Below are 14080 nucleotides of genomic sequence, written 5' to 3' on the forward strand. Positions count from 1 at the left end.
GCACATTGCTGTCTCATGGTCAGTCTGCTGTCCACCAGGACTCCCAGTTCCCTCTCTCCAGAGGTGCTCTCCATCAGGTCAGCCCTCAGCCTGTACTGGTACTTGGGGTTATTCCTCCCTAAGTGCAGGACCTTACACTTGCCTTTGTTGAACTTCATGAGGTTCCTCTCAGCCCAAGCCTCCAGCCTGTTGAGGTCCCTCTCAATGGCAGCACATCCCCCTGGGTTATCAGCCATTCCTCCCAGCTTTGTGTCATCAACAAACTTGCTGAGGGTACACTTCATTCCATTGTCCAGGTCATTGATGAATAAGTTGAACAACACTGGACCTGGTAGTGACCCCTGGGGGACACTGGCCTCTAACTAGACTCTGCACTGCTAAGCACAACCCTCTGAGCTCTGGCATCCATCCAGTTACGAATCCACTTCACTGCCCACTCACCTAGGCCACACTTCCTGAGCTTGTCTATGAGAATATTATGGGAGACAGTGTCAAAAGTCTTGCTGAAGTCAAGGTAGACCACATCCACTGCTGTCTCCTCATCTACCCAGCTAGTCATCTCATTGTAGAAGGCTATCTGTAGGCTAAATGTAGGTGATATGAAAAAGAAAGAAGTTATATTTTAAGACCACCTCTTAGGTGTCCATTACTATGCTATCCTTTGTAAGTGCTGAAGCTCACACATTCATTCATGTTTAAAATAGGTGCCTCTGAAAGTACTGAAATAAATGTGTCCCTTTTTCTCTCACTACCACTCCAATCATCCAATTACTTGACTAAAATTAGGTTCTGATTCAAAAGACTAAAACTGATGCTGCAGGTTTCCATAGTTACTGCCTTTTTATAAATTGTGTTCAGTTATAAAGTGGGATTTCTCTTTTACCTCCTAGCACTGGGCTTTGGCAGCTGTGCTGGGCTCTTTCTTCCTTCTGCACCAACAGGGATATGGACTGATAAAGTCAGTTTATCCGCAGGTTTTCACAGCTGTAAAGACTGGTATGTGGTCAACAGTTCTGTGGAAGGGAACCAAATTCAGCTGAATTTGCTTTCATTTGTGTTCATTTTGTAAGGTGGACACAATTCAAAACAAGCTATTCCTGACAAGGAGATCCAATGCCAAGAGAACATCTAATCCTGCCTTCAGATAACCTGAAGATCCCTGACCTGAAATTTTCCTTCTTTGGGGAAGCAATCACAGCCAGCCACAGAGGTAAAGGCTAAGGCAGAACATGGCTGTGGTGGCTGTAGTTCCATACTGTGTAACAGTCACCATCCCTGGAGGTCTTTAAAAGATGTTTAGATGTAGAGCTTAGTGATATGGTTTAGTGGAGGACTGGTTATTGTTAGGTCAGAGGTTGGACTAGGTGATCTTGGAGGTCTCTTCCAACCTAGACGATTCTGTGATTCTGTGATCACCCCATAGAAGCAGAGTAGTGGCCTCCAGTGGCAGGAGGTGACCATATGACCATTGTATCTGTGTTCTAGGCAGCAAACAGAAGTGGTGGTTGCCTGCAGATCTCAGTTACACGCTGCAGTACCAGCCAGCAAATGTGTCCTCCTTTTCACCTTCACAGCAGGATTTTGGATGCTCTGTGGACCTGTTGTATACAGAATAGGCAGTGCAAAGATCTGTTCCTGTTGTTTGGAGCTTTGTCTTCTGAAATGTCTTTTGTTCTCTTTGCAATATTTCAATTTTCTAAACAGAGCCAACACCCCCCCCCCCACTGTACCAGTCATCTGAAAACAGTCAGGATGCCACCTCTATCCTGGTCATATCCAGAGTGAGGTTTGAGCCACAATTCAGACATCACAGTTTTTACAGATTTGTCTTTAAGTCCAAATTTTTGGGATGTGTCACCTAGCAGTCCTAAAGTCAGCCATCAGCAGAGGCCTGGGCAGCTGTTTGCTGCTCTAATATGTTCAGTTCAGTGCATTTGAGGAGGCTACATAACATCAGGTTTGACAAGAAGGTGACAAAAAGCCATGAATCCCCATAGACAGCGGATTTTGTGCGGAGTTCCACATTTTTATAGGCCATCTGGAACTCTATCCATAGGACTCACAATTTTTTCCTCTTTGTGTTCACCTAAGGTGACTCTTTCTGTAGTGGAAGCTCAGTCCTCCTTTACTGAACTCCACCTATACAATTTTCTGGTTCTCCATTGATCTATAATGTGGAATGGAAGGTGGAAGGTCTTACATGTATATCTTCCTGTAGTAACACAGAACAAAGCTGAGCTTGCCTTGGTGCCTTTCCTGCCTCCACCTGTATGAATTACTTCCTGTCTGAGTTTCTCTTAGAGCAGAGAGAGTCGTGCTGGACTCATTTGCAATAAACTATGCAGGCCCATTGTGTCAATTCAATAAGCACGTGGTCACAGCAGGAAATGAAAAATACTTCAAAAGAAATTAGAGCTGATATGGGTAAATAGGAGTCTATACACAAAATTTAAGCTTTCCATTGCATTTCCTTTTCCAGATTTCTGGGTTGTTTTGTTTCAGATCCATGAACTGGTTTTATATTTGCATGTAGTGAAGGATGTATTTGCCCTTAATAGCTGCTAGGAAGCTGGTTTACTATCAGACCAATTACCAGAATTATAAACAATTCACAAGGTAAACTGTAACAGCTCTTAAGTATGATTGTGATCACACTGGAATCACTGCTGTATATAAGTGATAAACAACTGTGTGATCAAAATGCAGACACTAATATTGGTTTTACTCTTCAAGCTGAAGTCTGTATCACTTTCTTCTCAACAAGCATGTTAGAATACAATACTGGCTTTTCAACACAACAAATGTAGCAAAATAACTTCTTACCTGGAAGAGAGTGGCAACTTCAGATATTTTGGATTTTAAATTGTTGAGCCCATGATACTGAGAGCTCCACTGAGGTATCTGGGAAACGCTTTTGCAGAGGGGGATACAAGGAGCAGCCCCCGGCACCCTCTGGCTTCCCCTGGCAGGGCTCCAGGGGCAGTGGCTGGAGGAATAGGAGGGAGGGAGCTGGGGGAGTTGAGGGGGCAGAGAGGCGAAATAGGGGAAAGGGGCTGGGCTGGCCCTGGCTGCTGCCCCCACCACCTCAGCGCTCCCTTTCCAGGTATGCAGGGGCATGGCAGCCCCCCAGCACTGAGTGCGTTGTTCCTGCAGTACTCTCTCCCCTTTTACCTTAACGCATTAAAACAACGACAGGATGGCTGGTGCTCTGTCTGCCCATGTATATTTACAGTGCATTTATAAGATGAAAATAAACTTTTTTTATTATATTTTTTTTGGTCTGTTTTAAACTAAGAACTTTTAAAAGTTCAGAAAGCTAGCTGTGTCCTGGGCTATATCAGAAAAAGTGTAGCTAGCAGGCTGAGGGAGGCAATTCTCCTCATCTACTGCACTTCCGTGAGACCCCACCTGGTGCGCTGCATTCAGCTCTGGGGCCCCCAGCACAAGGACATGGACCATGGACCTATCAGAGTGTGTCCAGCGGAGGGCCGTGAAGATGATCAGAGGGCCGGAGCACCTCTTCTATGAAAAAAGGTTGAGAATAGAGAAGGCTAAATAATCCCAGCTTTCTCAGAAGGCTCTGGGAAGACCTTATAGTGGCCTTCCAACATTTAAAGGGGGCCAACAGGAAAGCTGGGGAGGGACTCTTTATCATGGATTTTAGTGACAGGACAAGGAGTAGCAATTTTAATCTAAAAGGGGATAGATTTAGATTGGATTAGGAAGAAATTCTTCACTATGAAAGCACTGGAACAGGTTGCTAAGAGAAGCTGTGGATGCCCCATCCCTGGAAGTGCTCAAGGCCAGGCTGGATGGGGCTTTGGGCAGCCTGGGCTGATGGGAGGTGTTCCTACCCATTGTAGGTGGGACAGAACGAGGTGATCTTTAAGCCTTTCTAACCCAATCCATTCTATGGTTTTGTGAAAAATGATCACTATTGGGCACAGATGTGTTGAAATGCTCAAATAAAAATCCATCTACTGTAGATTGCAGGCATTGTCTTACCCTAAAAATCTTTGCAATGCATCATAAACATTCATATGCTGTAACTCCCAGAGTCCAGCATCTGATTAGACTGGCAGAATGACATGGAGAAGCCTGGGCTTGTGTACATGCTGACGCAGTGATGCAGCAGACATGTGTAGTCCTCATTTTGGTGAGGAAAGCCTTAAAATGGGTCCTGAGCAAGGACAGCTAGCTGCTTTCTCAAACAGTTTCTATCTGTGGAAGCAAGACAGCACAGTTACAGCAGTAGAAGGATATTACCTAAGAAGGCTGATGTTTTCATAGGAGGAAAAGTCTTTTTTTTTGTGGTAAGAGAGTGAGAGGAGCTTGAGGCTGCTCTGTGTGTTGTGCTCTTGGCACAGGCTGTGTAGTCAGCAGATCAGTATTTGCTTTCACATATCTCGTAATATGCAGGGAGAGCTAATTGGTATCTGAGACAATTGTTTTAACACAAAGTGATGTAAGATTACTTTCTTATAATGAGACAGGTAATTTTACTTAAAATAAGTGTCACCATGGACAGTAACATGAGACTGAGCTGGAAGTCATCCCATGCCTACCCCCTGCTTTGCAGCTGGATGTTGGAGCAGTGGGGGGTTATGGATCTCCCACAGCATATGTGCTATAATTACCCTGTTTAATGTTACTGACTTTAAAGTCAAGCAGTGGACTAAAACTACAGTCCCCTCAGTGGGGAAAAGATTACCTTTTGTTCATTCCTCCCGTCTATGAGTCGTTAGTGCAGAACAGGTCAAACAGATGGGAGGGCAGAAAGTAAGAATTATTTATTTGCTTTTCCTTTAAGATTCCAAATTAGCATTGTCTTTAGAGATGGACAGGATTGTTTGCTGAACCGATAGTTAAAACAGTTCAAACTTTGTTCTGGCTGAATCATTTCCATTCCTTTTAGTTCAATATATAATTTTATCATGCTGCTGATGGATTTTTGCTTGCTTTATGTTGTTGTTGTTTGTTTGTTTGTTTGTTTGTTTAAAAAAAAAGATTAAATGGGCTTTTTAATCCCAAAAAGGCTTAGGGATGATCACTGAAGTCAAAATGTCTGCAGAGATTCTCCAAATGACACGGGGAGGGTTTTTCAGTGCACACTGTTTGCATTTGATGTGCTGCTTCAGAATCAGTGCAGAATGTCAGGCTCTTTATAACAATGAATATTCATTAAGCCTGCCAGAGGCAGAAAATGCAGCCAGTACAGCATCAGCAGAGGAGGCAGGGAAGGGAGAAATCAGGTTAATGACTAGCTTTCTCTGCAGTTTGCTTCCTGCTTATTGCCTGATCTCAATTTTAAATAAATTCATTTAATTAATGCGTGTTGCTACTTTGACCTGGGGACAGAAGGGTCTGTGATTAATGATGGACTATTCCTCTATTCCTAGTCTCGCAGCAGCTTTAGTTGACATGTTCTGGTAGCTAGGAAAGAAAAAAAAAATCTAAAAGGTTTCCTTTGAATTTAATAATAATTGATGGTTTAATTGAAAGCTTTTGTCTAATGATTTTCTATGTCCATGAGCCACCAAAATTTTTAAGACAGAGACAAAGCAGTGAACACAAAGCAAGCTGCTGTCTTGGCCGAGGACATCACACAGTCAAAAATGTCTCTGCAGAGAGACAGAGCTGCACAAAATTCTTTTCGTTCCTTCCCCTTGAGCAGGGCACATCTGTTCTAACACAAGCTGGCCTTCTGACAACGGTTCTTTAAGAAAGAAGCAGAGGCATAGGAGGTAGAGACGATGTACATGACACTCAGGATATGTGGCCAGCTCACATTATGGGAGTGAACACCACCTGTTTCTAATAAACACCAGATTGTAGCTGTGGGGCTATGCAAGGACAGGAGGAAAACACATGCACTCCCCACAAAGGAGAGAAAAAAGTTAGTGAGATAGAAACTGCAGTTTTTGTCTAGGCTTGATGGGCTATTGATTTGTGAGCTAAGAGATGCCATGTCCTGTGAACAGGCGTTTTACCCCTACATTTAGAAGACATCTCAATTTCAGGCTGTTTGTACCCATCACTCAGCATTTCAACATTGTTCCACTTACATATGAGCTTGAGTGGTTTTACAAGCTGGTATATGCCAACCCTTCAATTGAGTGAATTCACAAATGCTGCCTTTGGAAAGACAGCACTGTAAATCTCAGTGACAGACCTGTACTTTGGAATTTTGCAGCAGAGTGTCACTTAAGAACTAAGCTGTACCTGTGCCATTGCAGTCATAACTAAAACAGTCTTCTAAGAGGTGGAAATGGTGCCACCATCACAACATGGCAGATCTTTCTCTGGTATTTCTAAACAGAGGATGCCTATGCCTGCGAGCATGAGAATCCTATGGATGGATTAGGGCTGAGAAAGTGGTCTTATCTTGCAGATAGTTGTGCAGGATTTTTTTTGTGGCTGTCACTGTTAAAGAGATTAGTTTCAAACTTTTTTTTTTTTTTTTTTTTTTTTTTTTTTAACACTCTGGCATTGTCATTAGTACAACATGCCCTGAGCCATGCTTAGCTTGCTTCCAAGCATGGAATTAATCTCATTTTGCATTAGCTACCCAGAACACAACTGTCTAGTTTATACTGGCTGTCCAGTCTTTATCTGTAGTTAAGGAAGCAAAGGTATGACAACTCCAGCAGAAAGAGGAAAGGAGCAAAGAAAATTCAATGCAGCTACAAATAGGTGTTTAAGATGAGTTGAACTGCCTTCTGAGTATGTCTGTCTCTCTTTATAGTGAAAAGTATATTAGCCAGTTTAGACTGGATCCCTACTGTTTTGGTGGCAAAAGTTAGGAAGAGGATCACATCTAAGAAAAAAAAGAAAAAAGAAAAAAAGAAGAAGAAGAAAAAAAGATGCCTACAGTGTCCATGGGCTCACTTTTGGAGACCCCATGCTTTGTAGTAGGTACATGGGCTCCCTGCCCAGGGCACTGGGAGAATTAGGTACCTCTGACAAACCTGCCTGCTGAGACCAGGACTGCCTGGAGCACACAAGATGCTCCGTGCTCAGTGGGTTGACATATCTCACCTGCAGCCTGTTTCCTTTCTGGGACCATAAAGCCTATACCACCTGCATGATGCTTTCTATCAGTGTGTAGGAAATCAGGTGGTTTCAGAGCAAATAGGACTTGAACACCTGTTTATTGACTGTGATTGTATGTTTTTCAAGCCCTGTGAGAGGTGGAGGGCTACCGTATATGACCTGTAATTGACTCTGGAAAAGAAAAAACTAGCTAGACACCATATTCTAATGGTTCAAGCTTTCAGCTGTGTGATTTTAGGATTTGGGTTTTTCTTTTTCTTTTTCTTTTTCTTTTTTCTTTTTCTTTTTCTTTTTCTTTTTCTTTTTCTTTTTCTTTTTCTTTTTCTTTTTCTTTTTCTTTTTCTTTTTCTTTTTCTTTTTCTTTTTCTTTTTCTTTTTCTTTTTCTTTTTCTTTTTCTTTTGCATCCAGGTCTGTCTGTGCATTTCAGGTAACAGTTACTGGACAGAAAAAGAAGTATTTTGAAAGACAACCTAAAAATCCTTTCCCCACAACTGAATTCATGGACTACAATGAGATTCATATTCCTCAATCTCAGAAGTTGTAGATTCCATTTAAAGTCCACTGAGACATTTTTATTTCGATAGTATGAAAAAATGGAAGGGGTGAAAAGTTCATTTTCCATTTTAGTGTGCATACACACAGGCAAGGAAGCATCAGGAGGTGCAGGTGCAGCCTAGATTTTGAGTTCTGCTACATGCACTCATTTTAAAAATTAATCATTTGGTTATTCAACATGAAGACTGCGGTATTCCTTGAGAAAAAGGCAAAGAGGTGAAGGGGAAAGTCTCCAAAGTAATCCTTTGATTTATGCCAAGAAATGGCCAGTCTTTGCACTTTTATGTAAGCCATGTGGTAAAATAAAACAACCACCTATGTAGCTGTCAGAAGAAATTTAATGTTTTAAATTCAGTGGCTGGGGAATTTGCTTTATTTAGATATTCCTCTAAATTTAGTAACTTTAAAGCATTTAATAAGATCCAGAAAACATGCAAGAGAAGCACAATTAATCTAGTTAAATGCAAAGTAGCATCCAAGTGGAAAGTTTTTTGTTGTTAAATTCCTGCTGATAGGAAACAGAAGAGATGCTTAAGGGAGCTTGGGAAACTAGGTAGTACATGACATTCATTCTTGATCTGAAATACCTAAACATACAGCACTCTTAGGACAGCTGAACTGTGACCTTCCAGCCTGTCAATCCAGATAAAAGCACATGTTGCCAGGTAAATCGAGCAGAAGTGAAATTTCCTGAGGAGGCTGTTGAAGCCCCATTGCTAGGAAATGATGGCTATTAACTCATTACGTTCTGTCTCATTCTTTTTGTATGTGAGCGCTCCACACTGCTGTAAGGATAATTGGTTTCCTTTGGCTTAGTGAGTATTAAGGAGTATTAATATGCTTACTTTGTATGGCAACAAACATTCAAGGGCTGGGGAGAAAAAAACACACAGAAATGCAGGCAAGCCCTTAGTCTTCAGGTGAACAGAATCCTGATTGCGGGGTTGATATCATGGGTTTGTTGTGGTTGTATGCATTATACCAGATGGATTTGTGATAAATGTTTCTGACTTCATCTGGTGAGTGGATTTGTCTGGGCAGAACCAGATTAAAGGGTCAATATCCTGTTCTGAATTAGATTTCAGTAATGCAGGAGTGTACGTGCAGCCCGTTAGCCTGGCAAGGATTTTCATTCAAGGAAAAAAAAAAAGGTAATGCACTGTGAGGATATCCTCTATTCTTAAATGCTTTTTGCAGGTTACCATAATTGTGTAGTAAATTGGGTAATATTAAGTAAATATTGCATAATATTAAGCCACTATCATTGCTTCATGTTGTATATCCAACTGAATATGGTCACATAAAAATAACACTGGCACACGTTAAAACAAAAAATGTTTTTTGGCTGTGCAGTGGTGGCAATGAGGTACATTGAGTGCTGTTGTAACGCTAAAACTTAAAAACAGTTTTTAGGCTACTCACTGTTCCAGGGCTTCTACTGGCCACAGCAAGGATGGTTCAAAAATGGTTTGAAGTCACCTTCAGTGTTTTGTTTGTTTGTTTTGTTTGATTGTGGCTTTGTTTTGTTCTGTTCTGTTTTTCCAGACAGGAACAGAAAAAGAGAATTGGGTCTGGGCCAATGTTGTTTGAAATGAATGCGGATGGGCTTTTTGGGAAGGAAGAAGTGATTATTTGTCAAATAGGCCTTAATCTATTGTGTGTGATGTGAAAGCTCAAGTTTTTTATATTGCTGAAGAGACAAATGAATAATAATTTGGAAATAGACCAAGACACACGATGTTCACCTTTGTAATTTATGGTCTCAAAGAAACAAAAGCAATCTGAAAGGTACTTGACCAAAATACTCTATTAAGCAGAAATGAAAGCTGTTTCATATTAATGTGTTTAGTAAGTAAGGACTTGTTAGGACATTTCCATTATCAAAAAGAAACATAAAAAAAAACCACCCTGAAGCTGAAAGTTAAGGTCGTAGGAAATTTTCAGAAAAGCTACAATTGATAAAATAGAGGAAATTTCACATTAATAATAACTTCAAAAAAGATATTTTACACTAGGGATATTAGGTTAAGGTTACTAAAATACTTCTGCATTCCTGGAGAAATGCAGAAATACTTCTGCATTTCCTTTATTTGACATAAAGTCAAATCCTCATCATCAAATGCAGTCTTAGAGAAAAAAGAATTGTAGAAGCTCTTGTAAATCTTGATTAAACATCAGATTGCAAAAACAATCATATCACCTCTGTTAAAAAGATTGCCTATGACAAACCTATTACACAGACAGTCTCAGAGACAGTGCTGATGTATCAAGTATACAAATTCCTTTGGCTCTGTAACATGGACATACTGCATAAGTATGAAATAAATGATAAGAATCATGCTTTTCAGAACTGTATTTCTCTGCTAGGCAGGAGAAAAAGATTGTCAAGCAGTAAAATGTGTCTTTTAGCTTTTGAATCAAGAGTCTTATGTCTACACACAACATACACTTTATTTCATGACATAGAAAATTCTATGAATACCATTACAGAAGATGAAGGGTCTTGAAAGAATCAGAAATACAGGAGATACTGCTCATTTCATTAAGTGGTTGCTAAAGGAAGTGCAACATTTTTCATTGCTATTACAGGGGTGCAGAACGGTCAGCAGCTGAGGTTTACTGAATAGCATCCTCTGGTCTCGCAAAACACTGGAGATCTCCACCTAGATTTTCTGATTTGTTTCCTCTTCCCCCATCTCTCACTAGTGTGAGACCTAGGATTTCTCTGTTTCTTCTTCTTTCCGTGTCCAGCCTTCTCTTCTAAGGGATATGCAGTCTTCCTGTGACAGTTTCCCAACCCTTCCTTGCAGCAATGCTGATCCCACTCCCTTCTTACCCACTCGATATCTTCACCTGTTCAGCTGGACAGCTCTGATGCAGAGCACAATATCGAGACTTAACCAGATCCATGGGATTGGCATTGTTTGTGTGGTATTGCAAGAATTTATGTATGGCTAGTAGTGTTACAAATGGACAGGTCAATGCTGCACTTTTAGGATGTAGATAAGAACATTTTCATCAGATTGGAGGGCTTTAGGATCAATGCACAAGCATTGAGCTTTCACCTGGTCAGAATCCTTGTTACTTAAGTACTTAAAATAATATATTAAAGTGAATATTTTGGTACAATTCAAATTTTGGAGTTATGTAAATTACAAATAATTTTCAGAGTTTAAGAAGAAAGAAAGCAAGCAGGTTTTAAGACTATTGAAGAGCCTGATTTGTGTTGCATCTCTTTGTGCTATATACTCAATATATATCTTTGCCAGAGAAACACACATAAAAATGTCTATCTCACTGGGTCAATCATGGCAAAATCATGGAGGCAAAATTAAAAATTTGCTTCATAGTGCAAGCCTAAAGCTGGGGATAGAACTTCACTTTATCTTTGCCTGTATGAAATAGTGATCTCTTATTTCAAGCACTTCAAATTCAAAAAAAACACTGAGAACAGTTGTACTTCAAGGCACAACATGGGATCCAAAGCAATATGTGGGGAGAATCTGCACATGCTAGCACTGAGCAGCCTGGACATGAACCAGCCAGTAACACCCAGATGAGCAGCCAGGCCACCAAGAGTCAGCATAGACCCAGGCTAAAGCCATAGCTTTCAAACGTGAAGCTGATACTCACTGAGTGCTTGTATGTACTGATGTTTTAAGCTTTTCTTGCTGTTTTTTGACTTTTTCAGAACCTGAGGCAGGAGAGGTGTCCCCCCCCGTGGGAGCTGGTGTGAACAGCAACAGCTGGACCTTTAAGTTTGGACCGGGCAATCCCAAACAAGGTGGTCCTGGTGAGTTGCCAGACAAATTCATTATCCCAGGATCTCCTGCAATCATCTCCATCCGGCAGGAGCCACCAAACAGCCAAATTGACAAAAGTGACTTCATAACCTTTGGCAAGAAGGAAGAGACCAAGAAAAAGAAGAAAAAGAAGAAGGGAAACAAGACTCAGGAGAAAAAAGAAAAGGGCAACAGCACTACTGAGAACAGTGATCAGTGAGGGGTTTATACTGAAAGAACCCACTTAGCCAGTTTTTGTAATAATGGCAGATTTCTCCTATGTAGCAACTCCCAATTTCTTCCTACTGTTAACAAATTTCCTGTATGTACAGACTTCAGAAAATCAGCAGGAAATTCAGAGTGTCTGTCTAAATTTCTTAACAGGTTTTGTCTTAAAAAGCTTTATTAAGTCTGGTGTTAACTCTTTTTCTCCACTCTGGCTTGTTTTCAGAATCTAAAAAGCAGACACAAGTTTCCTTTCTCCTACGCCGAAAAGGAGAATCTTCACAGTACAGCCAGTGAGAGGTTGGAATCTCTGCACTGTGGTTCCTGTGCTCCTGTCTTGATGACACTTACAGGACAGGTTTAAAAGTTTTAATATGGTGCACCCTATATCTGATTGGAAATCTTTGTGTGCAGATGTCAGCTAGGTGATATGAGACCAGGTTATAAGACGCAAGAAGAGCTGGTAAATATGCAACAAAGTAAACACCTAATGAACATACATGTTCAAAGATGTTCAGGCTGGGGAGGAAATGTCTGAAAGATGACCAGACTTTTCAAACCTTAGGAAATCACTGTGTGGGAATACTGAGCCCTATACATGATGTATTTTACACACTCCTGAAAATAAAACTTCACATTTACAGCTCTTTAAGATGACATAAATTTTATGTCTCTACCAAGCAAGCCATTGGGAAAATCGTCCTTTAAAGCCCTACATTACCCTGGCAAGGCTAGCCCTGTGAGAATAAGAAGGGCTGGGCTGACATCCCAGGAATGTAACTGACTGTGATGCTCTGTGTCCCTGTTGCAACTCTAACATTATTTTGCACATAATGTCTCTGAAAAAGTCAGAGTTTTTCCACGACACTTATGCAAAAGAGAGGAAAAAATAAATGTTAACTATGCTATTTGTTATTTGAGATATTTATTTATAAAGAAATATAGCTGTAAATGTTAAAGAAATATGATGCCCTTTAACCCAAACAGAAGTCAGTCTAGAGCCATTATAAATTATGATTGCTGCTATTAAAGTGCTTTAGAAAAATTGCCTGAAACATCTGTATTATATCGGCCACTTGCCAATAACAGCTTTATTCTGTCGGGTCACTTGGGGGCTGCCTCTTGCATGTATTAATAAATACAGTAATATTTTATTTTTTTTTTGCATTAATCTGCACTTTGAATACACCTTTGCAAAGAAACTGTCCTAATATGAAGGAGAAGAAAACTCCTCACACAAGTGGATTTATATAACCTGCTAGTTCTGTGCAGTACCTTGGTGTTACCTCCCACACAACCTTTTCTGATTTTAATTTTACTTTTTCTATGCGGTTATGAATTTCTGACCCTACTAACACTCTTATGTAAAATTCAAGTACTGTATGTATGCTGTATGCTCTTATAAGAATCCTGAAATATTTATTCTGTGCTTGTGTATGTGAATGTCAATGCAACTATTATTAGAGTGGACTTTAAGCTTTACCGTTGAATGTAAATTCATTATTTCTTTTTTTGTACACTTGTGAAAAAGTGAAGTAGTGTTAATTTTTTAAGCCACTGTTGATTATCAGGTTTTTTTTTTTTGTGTGTGTGTGTATGAAACACAAGTAAAATATCTTTCTTAAATCAATCCATGCATGCATTTTGGGATTTATTGGTAATAACCTGTGAAGCTAAAGCTCTGTGAATTACAAAACCTAAGGATAGGATGGAGTTCTGAATGTGATTGAAGATGTTGATCTAAAACTAATACATGTATTTTTAAAAAGAATATAGCAGATGAGGGAATTCCAAAGAGTTTTCTACATCATTGTACATTCACAGAATAAAGCTCAAGTGTCGCATTAATTGGAGCCATGTGAAAACTACATAGCTCTAAAATTTCAAACAGTCCTTTTAATCTAGGATCAAAGAGAGTAACTGGATTCCTTGAGACATGTCCTGGATGTTTTAAGTTTCCAAACTGCTGACAGTTCAGAACAGGTCAATTCCTATTCATTTAAAAGTCTGCTGCAAGTCTTAAAACATCACGGATGGTAAAGCACTAATAAAAGAATTAATACCTCAAAATGTGAACCAGCAATGGCCTCATGTGGTCTATCTAGTTTTCTGTTGCTACCACTCTTGTTTTAATGGCAATAAAAAAGATGCTGCTTGAGAAAGAGGATCCCTAAGTTTTAAAGGCTTGCTGAGAGGGAAGAGCTTAAGATTTGGGGAGGGAGCTGTTCTTTAATTTGGCCTTGAAAAGGATATGCAACTGTGCTATGCATGTAAATTTAGACTTAGGGTGGTGTTTTTGTTTTTTAGTGTGTGTGCGTATGTTTTTTTTGTTTGTTTGTTTTTGTTTTTGTTTTTTACATTTGGTGATTAATAAAACAGTTCCCAAAATGTTTTTAAACTGGAGTTACAGTGATAACTTCAAAACACAGGATACTGTTGTACTTAAGTGTAGGTCATAAAGCAG

At 40.0% G+C, this 14080-nt stretch overlaps 1 protein-coding gene across 5 annotated transcripts in view; it reads left to right on the plus strand.

Moving 5' to 3' along the window:
• The window catches only part of LOC311444612 (protocadherin alpha-C2-like), a 147905-nt gene extending 134206 nt beyond the window's left edge, over positions 1-13699 (plus strand). For 4 of the 5 annotated variants that reach the window (XM_084535893.1, XM_084535895.1, XM_084535891.1 and 1 more), the window contains one exon: positions 11301-13699. In XM_084535893.1, the coding sequence (XP_084392019.1) occupies positions 11301-11611 (311 nt within the window). In that variant the 3' untranslated portion in view covers positions 11612-13699. The remainder of the gene's footprint in view (positions 1-11300) is intronic. The other variant, XM_084535894.1, reaches the window with a different exon arrangement.
• Positions 13700-14080: the final 381 nt, after the last annotated feature.

Source organism: Aythya ferina (assembly GCF_964211825.1).
Source record: "Aythya ferina genome assembly, chromosome: 14".
NCBI lineage: Eukaryota > Metazoa > Chordata > Aves > Anseriformes > Anatidae > Aythya > Aythya ferina.